General features: G+C 45.7%; 2 protein-coding genes across 15 annotated transcripts in view; one reads left to right on the top strand and one right to left on the bottom strand.

Moving 5' to 3' along the window:
- DDX24 (DEAD-box helicase 24) overlaps positions 1 to 8,026 on the bottom strand; it is a 19,639-nt gene extending 11,613 nt beyond the window's left edge. For 2 of the 4 annotated variants that reach the window (XM_067726806.1, XM_067726815.1), the window contains exons 1-3: positions 7,906 to 8,026; positions 7,202 to 7,299; positions 5,889 to 6,596 (exon numbers count right to left, since the gene is read on the bottom strand). In XM_067726806.1, coding sequence (XP_067582907.1) covers positions 5,889 to 6,591 — 703 coding nt within the window. In that variant the 5' untranslated portion in view covers positions 6,592 to 6,596; positions 7,202 to 7,299; positions 7,906 to 8,026. The remainder of the gene's footprint in view (positions 1 to 5,888; positions 6,597 to 7,201; positions 7,300 to 7,905) is intronic. The other 2 variants (XM_067726825.1, XM_067726835.1) reach the window with 2 other exon arrangements.
- Positions 8,006 to 22,885, top strand: LOC137218968 (interferon alpha-inducible protein 27-like protein 2A). 11 transcript variants are annotated; one of them, XM_067726883.1, is made up of 8 exons: positions 8,051 to 8,210; positions 8,487 to 8,759; positions 12,256 to 12,278; positions 12,569 to 12,694; positions 13,095 to 13,244; positions 20,862 to 20,891; positions 21,916 to 22,077; positions 22,628 to 22,885. In XM_067726883.1, exons 4-8 carry the CDS (start codon positions 12,622 to 12,624, stop codon positions 22,834 to 22,836), a joined length of 624 nt encoding a protein of 207 aa, XP_067582984.1. In that variant the 5' UTR covers positions 8,051 to 8,210; positions 8,487 to 8,759; positions 12,256 to 12,278; positions 12,569 to 12,621; the 3' UTR covers positions 22,837 to 22,885. The 11 variants fall into 11 exon arrangements, with proteins under 11 accessions (XP_067583009.1, XP_067582975.1, XP_067582984.1 ...); XM_067726874.1 differs by lacking the exon at positions 8,487 to 8,759 and having other exon boundaries at positions 8,022 to 8,103; XM_067726916.1 differs by lacking the exon at positions 8,487 to 8,759 and having other exon boundaries at positions 12,261 to 12,278.

Here is a 22,885-nt window from a genome sequence, read left to right as displayed (position 1 = left end):
TCTTGTAGTATATGTAAAGCAGTATATTATCATTTGAAGGTAGAGTGTAATATACTGAAGACATCATCTGCGAGCCCAAAGCAACCTCCAAAAGGACATGACAAAGAGTTAGAGCTAACAAGACTATAAAAGAGATAAAATGGTATCACAAATATTCAATCCAAAAGAAGGTAGAAGAGGAACAAAGGAATAAAGAATAGCTGGGAGAAACAGAAAACAAATAGCAAAACAGATTAAAACCCAACCATTATCAATAATCACATGAAATGTAAACGACCTTAACACAATTAAAAGACAAGATAGTTGGATTAAACAGCAAGACCCAATTATATGCTGCCTATAAAAAACTCACTTTGAATATAAAGATATAAATAGGACAAAAGTACAAGAAGTATGGAAAAAGACACACCATGCTAACATTAGTCAAAATAAAGCTGGAAAAGCTACATTAATAACCTGACAAAGGAGATTTTAGAACACAGAATACTTCAGGGAAAAAGAGGGCCATTTCTTAATGAAAAAAGTGAACTCATTTAGAGGATACAATAGCCCTAAACATTTATGCATCTAATAACAGGGTTTCAACATTCACAAAACAAAAACTAACTGAACTGCAAGTAGAAAACTATCACTCAAGAAAAAATAAAAATATTTCTAATATGGTAAAGTAATTAAGTTCATAATTTAAAACCATCCTATACAGAAAAGGGCAAGCACAGATGAATTCTACCAAATACTTAAGGAAGAAAAATGCCAATTCTATACACACTCTTTCAGAAAATTGAAGGGAATACTTCAACTCACTCTGAGGCCTGCATTACTCTGATTCCAAAACCAGTCAAAGACATTACAAGACAAAACTACAAACCAATATCCCATTAACAGAAATTCAAAAACCATCAACAAAATTTTAGCAAATCAAATCCAACAATGTACAAACAATACACTGCGACTAAGTTCAGTTTATCACCATTATCAACAAACTGAACATGGAAAAAACATATATCTCGATATATGCAGAAAAGGCGTTTAAAAAAATACAGTAACCATTCCTGATACAAATCTTTCTGCAAACTAGAAACAGAAGAGAATTTTCTCAACCTGATAGAGGACAAATAGGAAAAAACCTACTGCTAACATCACACTTAATGATGAAACACTGAATATCTTTCCCCAAAGATCAGGAACGAGGCAATGATGTCCACTATACCACTTCAATTCCAATTGTACTGGAGTTTTAGCCAGTGCAATAAATAAGACAAAAGTAAACAAAAGGCATCCAGACTGGATGAATAATCATCTTTGAAGAAAATCCTATGTAATCTTCAAGAAACCAGTTGATGGTACCAAGTTGCAGGATACAAGATCAACATACAAATATGCAGATTTCTATTTATTAGCATCAGAAATAGGAAATCTTAAATTACCATTTACAAAAGCATCAAAAATATGAAATACTTAAGGATAAATCTAATACATGTGCGTACACTGAAAACTACAAAGCGCTGCTAAGGAAAACTGAAGACCTAAAAAAAATGGAGGGCTTCCCTGGTGGCGCAGTGGTTGAGAGTCCGCCTGCCGATGCAGGGGACACGGGTTCGTGCCCCAGTCCGCGAAGATCCCACATGCCGCGGAGCAGCTGGGTCCGTGAGCCGCGTCCGGAGCCTGTGCTCCGCAACCAGAGAGGCTACAACAGTGAGAGGCCCGTGTACCGCAAAAAAAAAAAAAAAAAAGAAGAAGAGCTATACCACATTCATGGACTGGAAGATTCTATATTGTCCAGATGTCATGTCCTCAGTTGGCTCTATGACCAAGGCAATCCCAATCCAAATACCAGCTGACTTTTTGGTTGAAATTGAAAAACTGACTCTAAAATTCACCTTGAAATGCCAAGGGCCTAGAACAGCCAAAATAACTTTTGAAAAGAACAAAATTGGAGGACTTATACTACCTGATTTTAAAGCTACTGTATCCAGCATAGTGAGGTACTGGGAAAACAGTAAAGATAGACAAATAAATCAATGGAAAAGAAAAGACTCCAGAAATAGACCCACACCTATATGGTCACTGATTTTCAAAAAAGATGCAAAGGCAATTCAGTGGAGAAAGTAGTTTTTCAACAAACGGTGCTGGAATAATTACATAGCCACGTGCAAAACAAAACAAAACCTTTGATCTGTATTTCTCCCCATAAAAGTTAACACAGGAAGGATCAGACTGAAACACAGAACCTAAAACTAGTAACACTTTTAGAAGAAAATACAGGAGAAAATCTTTGTGATCTTGTGTTAGGCAAAGGATTCTTAGGTAAGCACATCTGTAAAAGAAAACATGATCATTTAAACTTCATCAAAATAAATAACTCCTGCTCTTCGAAAGACACTGTAAAGAGAATGAAGACATAAGCCACAGACTGGGAGAAAAAAATGCACATCACATATCTGATAAAGGAGGTATATCTAGAATATATTATGAATTCAATAATAGGAAAACCACAACCCAATTAAAACATGGGCAAAAGAACTAAACAGACACCACCAAAGAAGATAATATGGATACAATTAGGCACGGAAAAAGACGCTGCTCAAGGAGTCACTAGGGGAATACCAATGAAAGCCACAAGGAAAGATCACTAAAATTTTTAAAGTCTAAATCAAATTAAAGACTGACCACACCAAGTACTGGCAAGGACATGGACCAATCTGAACTCTTATAACCTGGTGATTATGTAAAATGGTACAATCACTTTGGAAAACTCCTAAAAAGTTACATTTACCATAAGACCTAGCCATTCCACACCTAGGTATTTACCCAACAGAAATCAAAGCATATATCCATACAAAGACTTTTACGCCAATATTTATGATAGTTTTACTTGTAAATGCCAAAAACTAAAAAGAACAGAACTATACATCAATAGATAAGATAAACAAACTGCACTATATCCATACAGTGGAATACTACTCATCAATAAAAAGAAATGAACCATTGGTATTTGCAGTAACATGGCTGAATCTCAAAGTATGCTGAGCTAAAGAGCAGACACTCTCCCTCCCCAAAGTACATACTGTATGATTCCATTTTAAAATTCTGGAAAATGCAAACTAATTCATAGCGATAGGAAGACTATCAGAGGTTACCTGGGGATGAACAAGGAGGGGCGCCTAGGGAAGGAGGGATTTATTAAGGGGCCCAAACATCTTTTGGGGGTGATGGATATTCATTATCTGCATTGGCAGCAGTTTGCCCACAGCCCCAAAACTCTTTGAGACTTGGACCTGTGGATTCACAGCATTCCATAGCAATAGCCTGATAGGAGCTGTGGTATAAATCCAAATGTCAATCTCTAGCCAAAGTGGCTCCCGTCTCTCCTCTGCCTTCCAGAAACAGACTTCCAGGCCTCTCTGCACCGACCAAAGTAGTGTAGCAGAATGCTTAACAGCACACAGACCTAGCCTAGAACTATTCAAGCACTACCACTTTTCAGTGGGGCAGTTTTAGGGACACTGTCTACCCTCTGTGAGGCCGAGTTTCCTCTTCAGTAAGATGGAATAAAGGAATCTACCTCAGGGTGGTTTTCAGAAACTGAGTTCATGCATGTAACACAGGGCATGACATATTTTAAATGTTAAATAAATGTTCTAAGCTATTACTGTTACCTCCATCCCCTTTCCTGGGGATTCCTCCCTCTTCCATCTTCATGACTCTTATACAGGACCTCACCTCAAGTTTCCTGACCACTCTTCCAGAAATCCAAGGCACAAAGTGTCTAGATCAGGGGTCCCCAACCCCCAGGCCATGGACCAGTAGCGGTCTGTGGCCTCTTAGGAACCAGGCCGCACAGCAGGAGGTGAGCGGCCCGGCCAGTTAGCGAAGCTTCATCTGTATTTACAGCCGCTCCCCATCGCTCAAATTACTCCCTGAGCTCGGCCTCCTGTCAACATTATGGTGAACTGTATGATTATTTCATTATATATTACAATGTAACTAACAATAGTAGAAATAAAGTGCACAATAAGTGTAATGCACTTGAATCATCCTGAAACCACCACCTACCCCCTTCCGTGGAAAACCTGTCTTCCACAAAACCAGTCCCTTGTGCCAAAATGGTTGGGGACCGCTGGTCTACATGGTCCAGCTCTGAAATGGAGCAGGACTCTATGGTCCTTCCCGCCCATGTCCTCTGCCTGCATTTTGTCTGTGGGAAAACTTCAGCCAAAGAATAAGTTTAATCAGAGAAGTGAGAAAATGCAGAAGCAAAGGAAAGCAGTCCGACAAGACTAAATAATAATAGTTTAGTCAATAAGCATAGCTAAGGACCTTCAGTTCCTTCTCAAGGGCTATAGATAATATTCTGAGCCATATCCTGTGAGCTGTCTTGTAGATACTCTCTGTGTATCTACAGATAAAACGCCCACCAGGTGGAAAAAGTTAACTACATGATGACCAGACTGTAGCCATGACATAAGCTGCCATTCCGAGAACTGGCCTCAAGAAAATGGAAACAAACCGACCCTGGAACTGAAGATCAACTGTACTTAAAACAATGAAGACGATGCTGGTCAGACCATCAATGACCAATTTCAAGGTGACTGTCAACAGCCGACTGTGCTGTTTCTGTTGCGGCCCCCTCCCCTCCATCTATAAAAGCTCTTGCCCACTGGTTGGGGGGGTGGGGGGGTCGGCCTTCAGACAGAAGCACCCCCGCCCCGCCCCCCCCCCGCCTCCGTTGCCGGCATCCAAAATAAAGCAAGCTTTCCTTTCACCAACCTGGCCTCTTTACTGGCTTTTGAGCGGCGAGCAGCTGGACCCCACTTTTGGTTACAATTCTATGCCATACAATATAGTAGCTACTAGCCACATACCGCTGTCAAGCACTTAAAACGTGGTTACTCTAAACTGAGATGGGCGGCAACTTGAAAATACACATAGGAGTCTGAAAACAGTATAAAAATAAGAATGTAAAATATCTCTAATTTTACGTTCATTGCGTACTGAAATATGTAATTGGTTAAATATATTGTTAAAATTAATTTTCACTTTTTAAAAACCTTTTTTAATATGGCTCCTAGGAAATTTTAAGTTACATATGTGGCTCACATTACGTATATATTTCTATTGGCTACTGCTGGTCAAGTTACACTAATAGCTCCAGGCTTGTATTGCTCCTTCCCCCATCAGTAGTTTAGTCTCCCCAGGGTGAGTGTACCTGTCATTGCTTCACAAAGTCTCAGGTGGCCCAAGGAATGAGGGAGCTTTAAGCAATGCCTAGTCGCAATAGTCACTTCCTGCCCCAATCTGCCTACAAAATCCACCCAATGGTTACACAAACTCAAATCCTTCCAATGCCAATAAACCCACCAACTCCCAACGCAGCCCTTTTTATCTTTGGACAACTCTTGCGAACGAGACACTTCTTCCTTATACTAATGAAGATCGACCTCTCCAGAGGGCTGATCTTATTAGCCCTACTTTACCTCTGAGCCATTCAGAAAAGGCTCAAGACCTGGAAAAAAACTACCATTCGCAGATCACTTACAATGTACTGTGTAAATTTTAGTTTACTATTTTTTTTGTTACTAGTTTACGATTGTGTAAATGTAGAAATTTAGTAGGCATTTATATTTAACCCACATAGCAAAAGAAGGAGGTACTGCAGTTGTCTATCTCCATTTTATAATAGGGTCTGCAGGGCTCAGAGAAATAAAGTGACCTGCCTAGGGCACCAATCAGCACATGGCCTATTTCAACCCAGAGCTAGCTGACTTCTAAAAACCTTCACTCAACAGTGCTTTTGTGGTCATGCTCCCAACCAACCAGCCTGTTAGCAGCCACAAGCTCAATCCAGAAGCAATCTTGCCCTGGCCGCCAGGTAAGGATGCCCTTACCTGTCTCAGCAGCCCCAAGGATGTCCAGTTTGTCACGAATGGCAGGTGCCAAGGTCAGAGCTTGGACTGGTGTGGGGGCAGAGAAGCCTAGGAAGCTGAGCGCTCGGAGAACTGGCTTGGGTACAAAGAGATCCTTCCAAGCTGATACATCTGCCTTGTGATCATGCATTTCAGGCATCCAGGTCTTTGCTTTTTTGGGCGCCTTTGGAGTAGTACCCTGGGAAGGCTCTGAGGTTTTTTTCCCTTTCTTGTTCTTCTTTTTTGGAACCGTCTGGGCCGGGCTTTCTGATGCCATCTCCCCTACCTCTAGATCAGGACAAACTGTGCCATCTCCCTGGGGCCCTGGCTCAGTATCTTTGCCCTCAAACACTTTCTGGGCACTGGTTCCTTCAGTTTCCACATCTTTACTCTTCTTCAACTTCATCTTTTTCTTTGAGGAGGTAGACTCTCCTTCCGAAACAGCTTGTGCCTTTCTCTTCTTGGGCTCCTCCTTTGAGAAGAGACTGGAGGAACTCTCCGCAGAGGAGACCAACTGATAATCCGTCAGTTCCTCAAAGCACACCAAGTCATCCATCTGTCCGTCTGCAAACATATTTGGGTCAATCTTCACCTGCTTCCATTTTCCCACAACTTTGATGCCCTTCCTCTGAATTCTGCCATAGTTTGATGGCTTTGGTCTCGATTTTTTCTCTTTCAACTTCATGGTTGCTGAAAAGGAGAGAAATGTTCCACTAGATTGGCAACTGAGAAGCACAGGGCTCTGAGGCAACAAATATTTTCTAAGCAGCCTATAGAGTATCAGGCCCTGCACACAAAGATGGCTCTAATGGTGATGCCGCCAGCTAGAGAAGATCAAAGAAGAAAAGAAATGCACTCACACAGTGGGCAGCTTGGTCTGCAACAGAGGGGACACAGGAGGTGTAGCAAAGACATATGAGCTAGATCTGGTTTGGATTCTAGATTCAACACTGACTGCTCGTGTGCCCTTGGCAGGTCCTGCTTAATCCTCTCTAAACCTCAGTGTTCTCGTATTTTAAAAACGGGGGAGGGGTTTACTAGCTAAGTCCCAAAATGTTCTCTGCAATAAATAACATTATGTAAAGCATGGAGGGTGAAGCCTGCCACACCCAAGCCATCTTGAAGGCTGAGTAAGTATCTTGGGGGGGTCGCTGGAGGGTGGGTGAGGAGGGCAGCTTTATTAAGAGTGCACAGAGCTTTCTTCCTTCTCAAGCCTTGCCCCAAGAGGGCAGATGCCTTTGCCACGACTCTGGCCTTTGCCAAATGGCTTAAAACCCAACTAGCTTTTTCATTACCTTTTAAGTGATTTAAAAACAAGTGATCTATGCACACGTCGTCAGACTGGAACTCGAGCCACGTTCTCCCTTTTCAGAAAGGCCGAGAAAACGAGATCCTGTGGAAAGACAAAGGGAAATCTTGGTTCAAATCTGAACCCGTCACTGGCCAGCTCTGGGTCTGGGGTGCACGTATTAATCACTGTGAGCCTCAGTTCCTCGTCTGGAAAATGGGGATGATGAGGGTCTGTGTCTCCTTGGAACGTCACACGAAGACAAAAAGATGACGCAGGTCCAGAACCGCTCAGCATGGCGCCCCGACGGCAAAGCAAGCCAGAGCGCAACGAAGGTTCACCCCCAGCATCGGCTACGCCGCGATCACAAGCAACCCGGATCAACGACGGGGGGGGGAGGAGGGAGGCACATGGGGGCGAGGACGCGGACTGCGACCCGCAGAGCAAGCAGGAGGGGGTCCCTCCTCCTGGCGCCCGGCCAGGCGCCCGGCGCTGGCGCCTCGTGTCAGGCACGAACCGGCTCACGAAGCTGAGAAACCGAGGGGACCCCGGCGCAGGGTCGGCCAGGCCGCTTGACGAGGCCGGCGGCCGCCCTCTCTGGTCCCGAGAACCCAACGGCCTGGAGAGACCCGCGCTGGGTGGCCGCCTCCAGCTCCTCTCGGGTGCCGGGTCCGGCCCCGGCCCCGCTCCGGCTCCGGCCTTGGTACTCACCGTGTAGGGACGCCGACTAACCGCCTCACACACTGCTGCACCAGCCCTCCTCGGCAGCGTCCACCGCAGTTCCGGGGAGGGGCTTGCGCCCACGCACGCGTGCGCATTGGGAAGGAAGTCCCGCCCCCATTCTAGACCCCGCACTTAATTCGCTGCGCTCGGCGGGCTTCCGCAGTGCGGGTACCAAGAGCGCAGACGGTGAGTGCAAGGGGCCGCGCTGATAGGTCCCCCTCTCGGGCTTAGGGAGCGGGAGCAACAGGTGGAGCCCGCCGTACTTCCTCTGAAGGGACTCTGTTCTAGCTCATGTATGGGAACGTAAATTCTTGTATTCTTGCTTTGGTTTTAGTGCAGTGGCTGTTTACGTACTGGCTGTATGCCTTGGAGCCTCGCAAAAGTTTTAGCATTTAATTTACAACTCAACCAGCCTGTATTGGAGGTGTTGTTTTCGCTAGGTTTTCATGCCTCGCCTGTTGCTCACTGATGGTTGGGGAAGGTCGGGCTGCCTCCAATAATCAAGCTAAACTGGGTCCTTTGTTATATGCAGAGAAATCAGCTTCACGGTAGTTACTCTGTTTTTCGAGGTGGGGATCACCAGACCATCTGGGAAACCTTTCCCATACACTGTCTCTATGTCCGGTGACTTTGGGAAGTCCTAAAGGACAACGGGGGAATTCACCAAGCTTAGGTCGAGTGAGCCTCCCCACCACCCCGGAGCCACCATGGGACACAGCTCAACTCATTTCTGGGAGGAACTTGCCAGTGTGTCCCCAAGAGCCTGGGTGGCATAGTCTGCGCCCACCTGGTGCCTGAAGTCCACGGAGACTGCACTTCCTGTGCTCCGGACTTCCTCATAGGTACTTTTCCATCTGGCTGTTCATTTGTATCCTTTAATATCCTTTGTAATAAATCAGTAATGGTGGGTAAAGTGCTTTCGTGAGATCTGTGAGCCTTTTGGCAAATTATCAAACCCAAGGAAGAGGTCATGTAACTGAACCCAAGTCTGTGTGCCTGACGAACAGTGAGGCCAAACAATACCAAAACGTCATTTTGGAGCAGAGAAAGGTATATTGCAGGACCCTGCAAGGAGACGGGTGACTCATGCCTGAAAAACCCAGAACTCCCCAAGCTTTCAGCAAAGCCCTTTTATAGGAAGGGTGAGGGAGGGGCGTGGTTAGTGTTTGCAGACTTCTGGGTGTCACATCCTTTGTGCTTGAGGTCAGGCCACGGTCACCATGTTCCTGTAAACCTCCACCAAACAAATGTTATTCTCTGTTCTGACAAGGAAGGGCAAGGTCCCAAGTCACAACTTTCACCTTCCGAGGTCCAGGCAGTGCTTAAGAGGAGGGGGTCTCTGTGCAGACAGGTTACCCTGCCCGGGACCCTTAGTCCAGCACCCAGTCTGGGTTCTCCCGCAAGTGCCCAGGCCCTGCTAAGGAGGCAGATCTCAGCTGGTGGCGCCCTCTGGGCCAGGTCCCCAAACCCTGCCCAGCCGTCATCACTGAGGGACCCAGGCGCCCAGAACCCCAAGAGTTCGACCAAAACAACCCAAAAAACCTGTTCTGCTTAAGTTACCTGGAGTGACTTCTGTTATCTGCAGCCAAACCCTGACTAACAGGTGCATGGAACACACACACACACATACACACAGAGTTTTCTCTTTTAAAAATTATTTTTAGTATTAGCAGATTGAACACATTTTCAAATATTTATTGGCCATGTATAATTCTTTTTTTAGGAACCACCTCTTCTAGTCTGAGTTCCTTTTTAAAGACAGTTCTTTTGAAAAATTGTTTCATAAGAACTTTCTTTACATTGGGGATTCTAATGATGCAAAGGGTATTGTGGGTTATTTTCCCCCCTCAGTAGATTACATGTCCCTTACCCTTGTTAGTGGTGTTTTTAATGTCACATGTGGTCTGATGGTACCAGTCTCTTCTGTTCCATAGGTTGTCTTTCTATCTGTCTTCTAGTGACAGGAAATTCACAGAAACCAACAGGCCTGTTTCTCCAGGAGGGGGCTGCCTCTCATGCCTTAAATTCCACCAGGAAAGTAGATTGGATACCAAGTGACGAGGAAGAATGTTGTAGTTTATCTTAGGACAGGGCCGAAAGTAAGCTCATCACACGAGATGAATTGTGCCGAAGCACAGCAGTAGAGGGCTGCCGCTCGCTCAGGCAAAACAGCGCCGTCTGTCCTGCTGTGGTAGCTTTTATTAAAGCATTATCTAGGTTTACACTTTAAGACTTGTTTTCTTAACATTTCAGAAGTGCCAAAGCAGCAACCTACGTTTTTATTAATTATAGAAGCAATAATTGGCTTTCGTGAGAACCTGCCGTGCTTCGTCCTTGAGCGCAAAGCAGCACAGAGTTCCCACCATTATTCTGATTATACTGAAGTAGCACAAGGACACTTCCTTGCGCTCCCACCACTCTGATTAGACTGAGGACATCTCATGGATCAGTGCCCAAAGCACTCAATGCTTCTTCGCAGGCCCCCGGTTTGCCGGGGGGGCTCAAAACAATCAGGACTGTTTGCAGTTCTGGCTTATTCGCCAGCCCCGAGTTTGCTGGGGGGGGGGTGCGGCTCATGGGTCACGTCTCCTTTCCATGTCCTCAGTTGTTCCACTACAGAAGAGGGGCTCCTGCAACCTTGCTCTGAAAACCTCTCCCCTCTGTGTCCCACGGACAGTGTCCCCCAGTATCCCAGGGAAAACTGGAGCCGTTTTTGCTGAGCTGTTTGGGGCTGTTGTCCTAAAGCTAAGCAGGGGTGGGGGTGGGGAACAGACAGGTCCTAGGTCTGGTCCCTCATGTCCTTGTCTTGCACGAGGGACAAAGCCTCATTTCCCAGGACATTCAAGCATATTCCAAGCAGAGCCCTCTTCCAGCCCTGATTCTGCCCCTTCTTTCATCTCCTGCTCCTCCTTTTCCCCCCAGCTTCACACTGAGATTCTCACTTCCCCCTTTTTTCTCCTTATTCATTCTTTCATTCAAAACACATTTACTGGGACTTCCCTGGCGGTCCACTGGTTAGGACTTCGCCTTCCAATGCAGGGAGTGCGGGTTTGATCCCTGGTCGGGGAGATAAGATCCCACATGCCTTGCGGTCAGAAAACCAAATCATAAAACAAGAAATATTGTAATAAATTCATTAAAGACTTTAAAAATGGTCCACATAAAAAAAAATCTTTAAAAAAATATTTACTGAGCTCCTGACCCAGGGGAATAAGACAGACAAATCTACACTTTTCATGAGACTTAATCCACTAGGGGTAAGGAACAGAAAGAAGTAAATGTAATAATAAAAATAAAAAATAAAATAAATAAATAAATAAAATAAAAATAAAATAAATAAAATAATAAAAATAAAAAATAAAACCCATACTGCCTCCTTGGTTATTACAGATATGAGATTAGGGAACTAATCTGGAAGCAGAGTCCTGTCGCTCTCTCCCCTCCCCCACCTCCTCTGCCCCTGCCTACCCTGGGAGGTCACTGGGAAGGAAGAGCAGTGTCAGAAGTTCTGCAGGTAGTGAGGCTGCCGAGGGCACCAGCTGGGTGTTAAAGTCCCCTACTATGATTGTGTAACTGTCAATTTCCCCTTTTATGGCTGTTAGCATTTGCCTTATGTATTGAGTTGTCCCTATGTTGGGTGCATAAATATTTACAATTGTCATATCTTCGTCTTGGATTGATCCCTCGGTCATTATGTAGTGTTCTTCTTTGTCTCTTGGAAGAGTCTTTATTTTAAAGTCTATTTTGTCTGATACGAAAATTGCTACTCCAGCTTTCTTTTGATTTCCATTTTCATGGAATATCTTTTTCCATCCCCTCCATGCTGCATGACGTCTAAGCCCGAAAGCCCAAGGAGGAAGTGAGTCTATCTCTTCCCAGGTTTGGTGCCAGATAGAACTCACCTTGGCATGCTAATGCAAGGATGAGGCCTGCGTGAGTGAGTCATTCTGTGGGAGCATTATTTTCCCTCTCAAAATCCCTTCTTGGATATGTGAGAAATCCATAGTCCTCCTTTTTATAAAACTCGACTGCAATTCTTCTGAACTTTATTTTGTATGAGATCATCCTTCCCCTGCCTGCCGTGATTTACAAATTTATAGCCCAAAACATTTTACCTTGGCTGACAAATGCCACAGAGCCCTAATCTCATATCTGTAATAACCAAGGAGGCAGTACGGGTTGATGGTTAACAGCATGATTTCTGACCAGTGCGTGGGTTGGAATCCTTAGTTGTGACCGTCGGCAAGTGAATTACCCTTGACGGGCCTTAGTTTGGACGCACATAGGCACTCACAAAATAGGTGCTATTATCACATTTACTTCTCTGCTTCCATCCAGGGCAGCTGTCACTGTGACCAGAGGTGAGTGTGCTGGGAAGGGGCTTGAGCCCACCTTTACCAGGAGACTGTGGGTACCTCCAGTCTTGTATCAACCCAGGTCACTCTGAAGCCCTAGGACTTAGGCTGGCCGGGCAGTGGGTGGGGCAGAGATGGATAACCAAGGAGGCAGTATGGGCAGAGATGGAAGTGCCCACAGGCTCCTATAGGACAGAGGGCAAGGCTGGGGCAACAGAGAGGTGCCCCTGCCCTCCCCCCACCAGTCCATCATAAATCAGGCAGAGCACTTCCGATTTTCATACTCTGTTTCTCAGAAAGATAGTGGTGTCCCTGGCTCTGCACCTGGTGTTCCCACACTGCCTCCAAGATGTCAGCTAAAGCCATAGAGAGCGGGGAAGGAGATGCCACTGAGCTCAGCCTGCTGGAATATCCCTCTGATGGTGAGTGCTCTAGGGAAGCTCCAGAGGGTGGGGTGGCCCAGGGCTTGGGGTGCCTGAACGAGGGCAGAGGGGGTCTTCTAGGTTCTGGCCTGGACCTGCCACCAGGTGCACTGTGCCCCATCAGGTCTCTAACCTCGTGGGCCTCAGACTCCTGCTCTGTGAAGTCTGGAATCTGCCAGCTCCGCGTTGGTGCTGGGTCTCCCTCTCTCTGTCTTCTCCTTGGGTTCACCTCCAAGCATCTTTGTCACCTCTTAGCACAGCTGCCGTTGAGGTCCCCTCCCAACGTCAGAGTTCTTGGGAGTTTCGGGAGATGGTCGAGGGCGCCGTGTGGGGCCTCTGGTCCCTCAGCTGCCCACCCCGCTGGGAGCTCCCCCTCCTCTTTTTTTTTTTTTTTTTCCAGAGGAGGATGAACCTTCCCAGTCAACCGACCAGGCCTCTGATGGTTCTCCTGGAAAGCCACCACAGGGGCCACCCCAAGGGCCAGATGGATCTGGCTCTGACCCCAGAGACCCACCCAAGGCTGGAGGAAGCAATTTCGCCCATTACGCAGGTAACTGATCCCTGAGCATCAATCCACGGGCCCTCACCCAACTCCCCACTGCTCAGTTCAGCCTTCTGAGTTGTCAGTGTCAGGCCCACCTTCCTGATAGAATCTCTCTGACACTCACATTGTCAGAAAAAGGGCACAGTATACATGAGAGATGAAATCAATGATGCTCTAGAATCAGAGGAACCACATGTGGACTAGCCACATGTCCCTGAAATGTGGGCCGTGGGACTGAGGAACTGAGTTTTAAATTTTATTTCATTTTAATTAAGATTTACATGGCACACATGGCTAGTGGTTCCTATAGTGGGCAGCATGGGCCTAGTGTATGACCTTGGGTGTGTGTGGCATAGAGTTCAAGATCCCTGGAAGTGAGGCGTGAGAACTTCAAGGCCAGTTTGTTGGAAATATCATCTGTGCAGAAACGGAAACCCTCAAGACAGGTCAGGGGTACTGATGGAGGGAGAGGTGATGGTGAGCCATGAGCTGCAGCCTTCAAGAAATGACGAGGTCTGAGGCTGATTTCGTACCTTCTCTCCCTTGCCTGGGACCAAGGCTCCTCTTCGTGCGGAGCTGGCTGAGCTCACTCCTGCAACTCCTGAAATCTCCGGAACTCCTTGTCCCAGCTGACCCAGCACCCCAGTCCCTGCCCCTGTCAGATGTCCCTGCCAGCCCCAAGAGCTCTCAGCAATTCGACATGGTCCAGGCATGCTCTGCCCCGTGGTGCCAGGGGCTCCAGCCACAAGGCAGGACACAGAGGAAGCAGGGTGACTTCTCTCTTTTTTTTTTTTTGAATTTTTGAATTCTATTTTATTATTTTTTTATACAGCAGGTTCTTCTTAGTTCTCCATTTTATACATATTAGTGTATACATGTCAATCCCAGTCGCCCAATTCACCCCACCAGCACACCCCCCACCACTTTCCGCCCTTGTTCTCTACAACTGTGTCTCTATTTCTGCCCTGTAAACTGGTTTTTCGAGGTTCCACATATATGCGTGAATATACGATATTTGTTTTTCTCTTTCTGACTGACTTCACTCTGTATGATAGACTCTAGATCCATCCACATCACTACAAATGACCCAATTTCGTTCCTTTTTATGGCTGAGTAATATTCCATTGTATATATGTACCACATCTTCTTTATCCATTCATCTGCTGATGGGTATTTAGGTTGCTTCCATATCCTGCCTATTGTAAATAGTGCTGCAGTGAACATTGGGGTGCATGTGTCTTTTTGAATTATGGTTTTCTGTGGGTATATGCCGAGTAGTGGGATTGCTGGGTCGTGTGGTAATTCCATTTTTAGTTTTTTAAGGAACCTCCATACTGTTCTCCATAATGGCTGTATCAGTTTACATTCCCACTAACAGTGCAAGAGAGTTCTCTTTTCTCCACACCCTCTCCAGCATTTGTTGTTTGTAGATTTTCTGATGATGCCCATTCTGACCGGCGTAAGGTGATACCTCACTGTAGTTTTGATTGCATGTCTCTAATAATTAGTGATGCTGAGCAGCTTTTCATGTGCTTCTTGGCCATCTGTATGTCTTCTTTGGAGAAATGTCTATTTAGGTCTTCTGCCCATTTTTGGATTGGGTTGTTTGTTTTTTTAATATTGAGCTGCATGAGCTGTTTATATATTTTGGAGATTAATCCTTTGTCCATTGATTCGTTTGCAAATATTTTCTCCCATTCTGAGGGTTGTCTTTTCGTCTTGTTTGTAGTTTCCTTTGCTGTGCAAAAGCTTTTAATTTTCATTAGGTCCTATTAGTTTATTTTTGTTTTTATTTCCATTACTCTAGAAGGTGGATCAAAAAAGATCTTGCTGTGATTTATGTCAAAGAGTGTTCTTCCTATGTCTCCTCTAAGAGTTTTATAGTGTCCGGTCTTACATTTAGGTCTCTAATCCATTTTGAGTTTATTTTTGTGTATGGTATTAGGGAGTGTTCTAATTTCATTCTTTTACATGTAGCTGTCTAGTTTTCCCAGCACCACTTATTGAAGAGACTGTCTTTTCTCCATTTTATATCCTTGTCTCCTTTGTCATAGATTAGTTGACCATAGGTGTGTGGGTTTATCTCTGGGCTTTCTATCCTGTTCCACTGATCTATATTTCTGTTTTTGTGCCAGTACCATATTGTCTTGATTACTGTAGCTTTGTAGTATAGTCTGAAGTCAGGGAGTCTGATTCCTCCAGCTCTGTTTTTTTTCCCTCAAGACTGCTTTGGCTATTCGGGGTCTTTTGTGTCTCCTACAAATTTTAAGGTTTTTTTGTTCTAGTTCTGTAAATAATGCCACTGGTAATTTGACAGGGATTGCATTGAATCTGTAGATTGCTTTGGGTGGTATAGTCATTTTCACAATATTGATTCTTCCAATCCAAGAGCATGGTATATCTCTCCATCTGTTTGTGTCATCTTTGATTTCTTTCATCAGTGTCTTATAGTTTTCTGAGTACAGGTCTTTTACCTCTTTAGGTAGGTTTATTCCTAGGTATTTTATTCTTTTTGTTGAAATGGTCAATGGGATTGGGGATTGTTTCCTTAATTTCTCTTTCTGATCTTTCGTTGTTAGTGTATAGGAATGCAAGAGATTTCTGTGCATTAATTTTGTATCCTGCAACTTTGCCAAATTCATTGATTACCTGTAGTAGTTTTCTGGTGGCATCTTTAGGATTCTCTATGTATAGTGTCATGTCATCTGAAAACAGTAACAGTTTTACTTCTTCTTTTCCAATTTGGATTGCTTTTATTTCTTTTTCTTCTCTGATTGCCATGGCTAGGACTTCCAAAACTGTGTTGAATAATAGTGGTGAGAGTGGACATCCTTTTCTTGTTCCTGATCCTAGAGGAAATGCTTTCAGTTTTTCACCATTGAGAATGATGTTTGCTGTGGGTTTGTCATATATGGCCTTTATTATGTTGAGGTAGTTTCCCTCTATGCCTACTTTCTGGAGAGTTTTTATCATAAATGGGTGTTGAATTTTGTCAAAAGCTTTTTCTGCATCTATTGAGATGATCATATGGTTTTTCTTCTTCAATTTGTTAATATGATGTATCACATTGATTGATTTGGATATATTGAAGAATCCTTGCATCCCTGGGATAGATCCCACTTGATCATGGTGTATGATCCTTTTAATGTGTTCTTGGATTCTGTTTGCTAGTATTTTGTTGAGGATTTTTGCATCTCTATTCATCAGTGATATTGGTCTGTAATTTCCTTTTTTTGTAGTATCTTTATCTGGTTTTGGTATCAGGGTGATGGTGGCCTCATAGAATGAATTTGGGAGTGTTCCTTCCTCTGCAATATTTTGGAAGAGTTTGAGAAGGATGGGTATTAGCTCTTCTCTAAATGTTTAATAGAATTCATCTGTGAAGCCGTCTGGTCCTGGACTTTTGTTTGTTGGAAGATTTTTAATCACCGTTTCAATTTCATTACTTGTGATTGGTCTGTCCATATTTTCTGTTTCTTCCTGGTTCACTCTTGGAAGGTTATACCTAAGAATTTGTCCATTTCTTCCAGGTTGTCCATTTTATTGGCATAGAGTTGCTCATAGTAGTCTCTCATGATGCTTTGTATTTCTGTGGTGTCCGTTGTAACTTCTCCTTTTTCATCTCTAATTTCATTGATTTGAGTCCTCTCCCTCTTTTTCTTGATGAGTCTGGCTAAAGGTTAATCAATTTTGTTTATCTTCTCAAAGAACCAGCTTTTAGTTTTATTGATCTTTGCTATTATTTTCTCTGTTTCTATTTCATCTATTTCTGCTCTGATCTTTATGATTTCTTTACTTCTACTAACTTTGGGTTTTGTCTGTTCTTCTTTGTCTAGTTTCTTTAGGTGTAAGGTTAGATTGTTTATTTGATATTTTTCTTGTTTCTTGAGGTAGGCTTGTATTTCTATTAACTTCCCTCTTAGAACTGCTTTTGCTACATCCCGTAGGTTTTGGATCATCGTGTTTTCATTGTAATTTGTCTCTAGGTATTTTTTAATTTCCTCTTTGATTTCTTCACTGATCTCTTGGTGAAGAGATTTAGTAATGTATTGTTTAGCCTCCATGTGTTTGTGTTTCTTACGTTTTCTTTTCCTGTAACTCATTTCTAATCTCATAGCATTGTAGTCAGAAAAGATGCTTGATATGATATCAGTTTTCTTAAATTTACCAAGGCTTGATTTGTGACCCAAGATGGGATCTATCCTGGAGAATGTTCCATGTGCACTTGAGAAGAAAGTGTAATCTGCTGTTTTTGGATGGAATGTCCTATAAATATCAATTAAATCTATCTGGTCTATTGTATCATTTAAAGCTTGTGTTTCCTTATTAATTTTCTGTCTGGATGATCTGTCCATTGGTGTAAGTGAGGTGTTAAAGTCGCCCACTATTACTGTGTTACTGTCGATTTCCTGTTTTATAGCTGTTAGCAGTTGCCTTATGAATTGAGGTGTTCCTATGTTGGGTGCACGTATATTTATAATTGTTATATCTTCTTCTTGGATTGATCCCTTGATCATTATGTAGTGTCCTTCCTTGTCTCTTGTAACATTCTTTATTTTAAAGTCTATTTTATCTGATATGAGTATTGCTACTCCAGCTTTCTTTTGCTTTTCATTTGCGTGGAATATTTTTTTCCATCCCCTCACTTTCAGTCTGTATGTGTCCCTAGGTCTGAAGTGGGTCTCTTGTAGACAGGATATATGTGGGTCTTATTTTTGTATCCATTCAGCAAGCCTGTGTCTTTTGGTTGGAGCATTTAATCCATTTACATTTAAGGTAATTATCGCTATGTATGTTCCTATTACCATTTTCTTAGTTGTTTTGGGTTTGTTTTTGTAGGTCTTTTCCTTCTCTTGTGTTTCCCACTTAGAGAAGTTCCTTTAGCATTTGTTGTATAGCTGGTTTGGTGGTGCTGAATTCTCTTAGCTTTTGCTTGTCTGTAAAGCTTTTGATTTCTCCGTCGAATCTGAATGAGATCTTTGCCAGGTAGAGTAATCTTGGTTGTAGGTTCTTCCCTTTCATCATTTTAAGTATATCATGCCACTCCCTTCTGGCTTGTAGAGTTTCTGCTGAGAAATCAGCTGCTAACCTTATGGGAGTTCCCTTGTATGTTATTTGTTGTTCTTCCCTTGCTGCTTTCAATAATTTTTCTTTGTCTTTATTTTTGCCAATTTGATTACTATGTGTCTTGGCGTGTTTCTCCTTGGGTTTATCCTGTATTGGACTCTCTGTGCTTCCTGAACTTGCGTGGCTATTTCCTTTCCCATTTTAGGGAGGTTTTCAACTATAATCTCTTTGAATATTTTCTTGGGTCCTTTCTCTCTGTCTTCTCCTTCTGGGACCCCTATAATGCGAATGTTGTCACGTTTAATGTTGTCCCAGAGGTCTCTTAGGCTGTCTTCATTTCTTTTCATTCTTTTTTCTTTATTCTGTTCCGCGGCAGTGAATCCCACCATTCTGTCTTCCAGGTCACTTATCCGTTCTTCTGCCTCAGTTATTCTGCTATTGATTCCTTCTAGTGTAGTTTTCATTTCAGTTACTGTATTGCTCATCTCTGTTTGTTTGTTCTTTAATTCTTCTAAGTCTTTGATAAACATTTCTTGCATCTGCTCGATCTTTGCCTCCATTCTTTTTCCAGGGTCCTGGATATCTTCACTATCATTATTCTGAATTCTTTTTCTGGAAAGCACTTCATTTAGTTGTTTTTCTGGGGTTTTATCTTGTTCCTTCATCTGGTACAAAGTCCTCTGCCTTTTCATTTTGTCTAGCTTCTGTGATTGTGGTTCCTGATGGGAGGGACTGGTGGTGGGTAGAGCTGGGTGTTGCTCTGGTGGGCAGGGCTCAGTAAAACTTTATTCTGCTTGTCTGCTGATGGGTGGGGCTGGGTTCCCTCCCTGTTAGTTGTTTGGCCTGAGGTGACCCAAAACTGGAGCCTGCCCAGGCTCTTTGGTGGGGCTAATGGTAGACTCTGGGAGGGCTCACGCCAAGGAGTACTTCCCAGAACTTCTGCTGCCAGTGTCCTTGTCCCTTAGTGAGCCAAAGCCACCACTTGCCTCTGCAGGAGACTCTCCAACAGTTGCAGGTAGGTCTGGTTCAGTCTCCCCTGGGGTCACTGCTCCTTCCCCTGGGTCCCGATATGCACACTACTTTGTGTATGCCCTGCAAAAGTGAAGTCTCTGGGACTTCCCTGGTGGCGCAGCAGTTAAGAATCCGCCTGCCAATGCAGGGGACACAGGTTCCATCCCTGGTCCGGGAAGATCCCACATGCCGCGGAGCACCCAAGCCCGTGTGCCACAACTACTGAGCCTGCACTCTGGAGCCTGTGAGCCACAACTACTGAGCCTGCGTGCCACAACTACTGAAGCCCACGCCTAGAGCCCACGCTCTACAACAAGAGAAGCCACCGCAATGAGAAGCCTGCGCACTGCAACGAAGAGTAGCCCCCGCTCGCCACAACTAGAGAAAGCCTGCCTGCAGCAACGAAGACCCAACGCAGCCAAAAATAACTAACTAGATAAATTTATAAAAAAGGAAAAAAGAGCGAAGTCTCTGTTTCCCCCAGGCCTGTCAAAGTCCTGCAATGAAATCCCGCCAGCCTTCAGAGTGATTCTCTAGGAATTCCTCCTCCCGTTGCCAGACCCCCAGGTTGGGAAGCCTGACGTGGGGTTCAGAACCTTCACTCCAGAGGGCGGACTTCTGTGGTACAACTGTTCTCCAGTTTGTGAGTCACCCACCCAGCAGTTATGGGATTTGAGTTTATTGTGATTGCGCCTCTCCTACCGTCTCGTTGCACCTTCTCCTTTGTCTTTGGATGTGGGGCACCTTCTCCTTTGTCTTTGGATGTGGGGCACCTTTTTTGGTGAGTTCCAGTGTCTTCCTGGCAATGACTGTCAGGAAGCAGTCATTTTCATTTGCATAGAATATTTTTTTCCATCCCCTCACTTTCAGTCTGTATGTGTCCCTAGGTCTGAAGTGGGTCTCTTGTAGACAGGATATATGTGAGTCTTATTTTTGTATCCATTCAGCAAGCCTGTGTCTTTTGGTTGGAGCATTTAATCCATTTACATTTAAGGTAATTATTTACCTTATTTAAGGTTCTTGTCACTCGAGGTGACAAGAACCTTGCCAAGAAGGAACCGAAGCAGGGTCCCTTCTGGTGGGGGAATTAGAGATGCTTCCTGCAGAAAGTGACAAGTAGGCTGAGCCCTGGAGGACGGGGGGCTTTCACTCCAACTGTAGCCTGAGAAGGGTATAGGGTGTCTGGAAGAGGGAAAGACCAGAAAAGTCAAATTTATTCCATCGCAAATGAAAATAGCATGCTTTTCTTGATTTTGTTTTGTTTTGAGAAAATGATACCAAATGTATTGACGTCACAGAGCAGCATGAAACTTTTTCAAGGCAGGTGCCCCTCGCCATCTGGAGCATAACAGAGCTCCAGACGCTCGTCCATCCCCCTCTGCATTCTCAGAAAATCAGACTTCTCAGGAAAAGCAGGAAGAGGCCAGGCAGGGGCTGCTCTCTTCTCTGATCCCAACTCCAGGGAACCCCCTCCCACTGTGGCAGCAGCGGGGGTGCAGGGGGAGGCCAGTGCCATGCACTCATGGGGGTGCTTTTTGTCTCCAGGTATGGCCTCTGTAGCCGTGATTGGAGGAGGTGAGTCTCTTTGGGAAGAAACTCAAGCCCTCATCTGACCCTGGGACCACCTGGCCTTGACCAAGCCCAAGATTGCCTTGAGCCCCAGGACATAGGTGGGTAAGGGTGCAGTGGGCAGGGGACAGAGTTGGAACACTCGAGGTGACAAGAACCTTGCCAAGAAGGAACCGAAGCAAAGCCATTCAAAGCACCCAGGTCCAATCTCAGCTTCTCCCAAGTGCAAACCGTGTGATCCAGGCAGGTTGTTAAATCTGTCTCAACCCATGATTCCTGCCCAGAAAGCAGGGCCAGTGGTACCTCCAGAGGGTTGTAGGGGATGTGTAAGCTGAGCTGTAGGGATTCCTCGGACTGCTTTACAAACTCTCTAGCTTATCCCGTGAGCCCAGAGGTTTCCAGCTGTGCCCCTGGCCAGCATCCTCTAACACGGTGGCCAGAATTCAAGAAAATGAAAACATTTCTGTCACACCAGCCACAGTCTCAGGTGCTCATTGGCTACAGGCGGCCAGCGTGTTGGACAGTACAGATACGGAACGTTTCCTGGTTGCAGAAAGTTCTATGACTGCACTCTCTGGAGATGTAGGGGACCCCTGGGGGGGACGCCCACAGGCAGCTGCAGGGCAGAGGGCAGAAGCCGCCACCCCAGCACCTCTTCAGAAGAGCAGCTCTGTCCTTATTCTGTGGGCCCTGTGATAGGGGGAAAGACGCTATTTTCCCTGCCAAAAGGGGGCGCTTGAAGACCACTGCTCCTTTCATCTTATTTCACACAAGGGCGGTTGAGGCACAGGGAGGACAGGTGAGCCTTCCAGGACCACAGCAAAACAGAGAAATGCACAGGCCTGGGATCCAGCTTCTCGGCAGGGCCCCGTGCACTCGTGTCCACTTCTACAGCCTTCCTTTGCCTCAGGCCCCGTGGCTCTCACGAGAGGGACGTGGACCCCTCACCTCATCCCCCTCAGGAAGGTATCAGGGAGAACTGGGGAGTCTGTCCCCTGTGGCCAACCCTAAAGCTCCTCTCCCGCTACAGCCGTGGCCGTGGGGGCTGTGCCCGTGGTGCTGGGCGCCATGGGCTTCACTGGGGCAGGAATCGCGGCCTCCTCCTTAGCGGCCAAGATGATGTCAGCGGCCGCCATTGCCAATGGGGGTGGAGTTGCCGCCGGCAGCCTCGTGGCCACTCTCCAGTCCGTGGGTAAGTGTCTGGGCGGGAGGAAGCGGGGAGGGTGTGACACACCAGCACAGGATTCAGGCCAGAGGCTAAGCCGGAGGGAGGGCCTGTCTGCTTCCTCCAGCTTCGTGGGCATCAATGTCCCTGGTCCTTTGAGTCTCCCGCACTGTCCCCTCTTCTGGTTGGGGGTGGGCTTGGGGGCACTGGGGGCGTGCAGCGCAGCAGGTGCGCGTTCCCCATCAGCCCTGCAAACCTGCGTAGGGCCCTCCCCTCGCTGGGCCCAGCCTCGTGCTGGGGAGGAAGAGGCAGAGGCCCTGTGCCATTTCTCAGAGGGTCTGTCCTGTCGCTGGTGGAGTCACCACCAGAGTGCGTGTCTCCTCTTCGGGCAGCCATGGGCAGCAGCCCCTCCCCAAAGCAGACCTCCTGGGGTTTCAGGAAGTAGAGGAGGGAACAGGACTGGGATGTCTGGGTCTTGGGCCTCCTGTGGGTCCTGGGTTCTCTGACCTCCCCAGTCTTGCCGGGAGCTGCCGGGGCTGCCTGTCCCCTTGTGCTCTAACCCCCTCCTCTCTCCCAGGGGCAGCCGGACTTTCCATGTCATCCAACATCATCCTGGGCTCAGCTGGGTCAGCTCTTGGGGCCTGGCTGTGGGGTAGAAAGAAGAAAGCTCCTTCCTCTCCTCCACCAGGATCCAGTACTGAAGCAGAGAGGGGCTCCCGGGCTGGAGATGACCCTCCAGGGCCTCAGGAGGTCAGTCCCCCACATGACAAGTCCTCTGCCTCCTAAAATCCTTCAAAGAAGCATAGGAAATAAAGAAGAGATGCTGTGATCTTCA

The sequence above is a fragment of the Pseudorca crassidens genome, chromosome 1 (assembly GCF_039906515.1).
Source record: "Pseudorca crassidens isolate mPseCra1 chromosome 1, mPseCra1.hap1, whole genome shotgun sequence".
Taxonomy (NCBI): Eukaryota; Metazoa; Chordata; class Mammalia; order Artiodactyla; family Delphinidae; genus Pseudorca; species Pseudorca crassidens.
This window is presented reverse-complemented; position numbering and strand designations above follow the sequence as displayed.

Bases quoted from the DNA above. Each gene is read 5' to 3' on its own strand.
- LOC137218968 (XM_067726908.1), top strand. From the start codon at position 12,622: ATGTCAGCTAAAGCCATAGAGAGCGGGGAAGGAGATGCCACTGAGCTC. The intron at 12,695-13,094 runs GTGAGTGCTCTA...TTTTTTTTCCAG, and splicing joins GCTGGAATATCCCTCTGATG to AGGAGGATGAACCTTCCCAG. The intron at 13,245-20,861 runs GTAACTGATCCC...TTTTGTCTCCAG, and splicing joins CAATTTCGCCCATTACGCAG to GTATGGCCTCTGTAGCCGTG.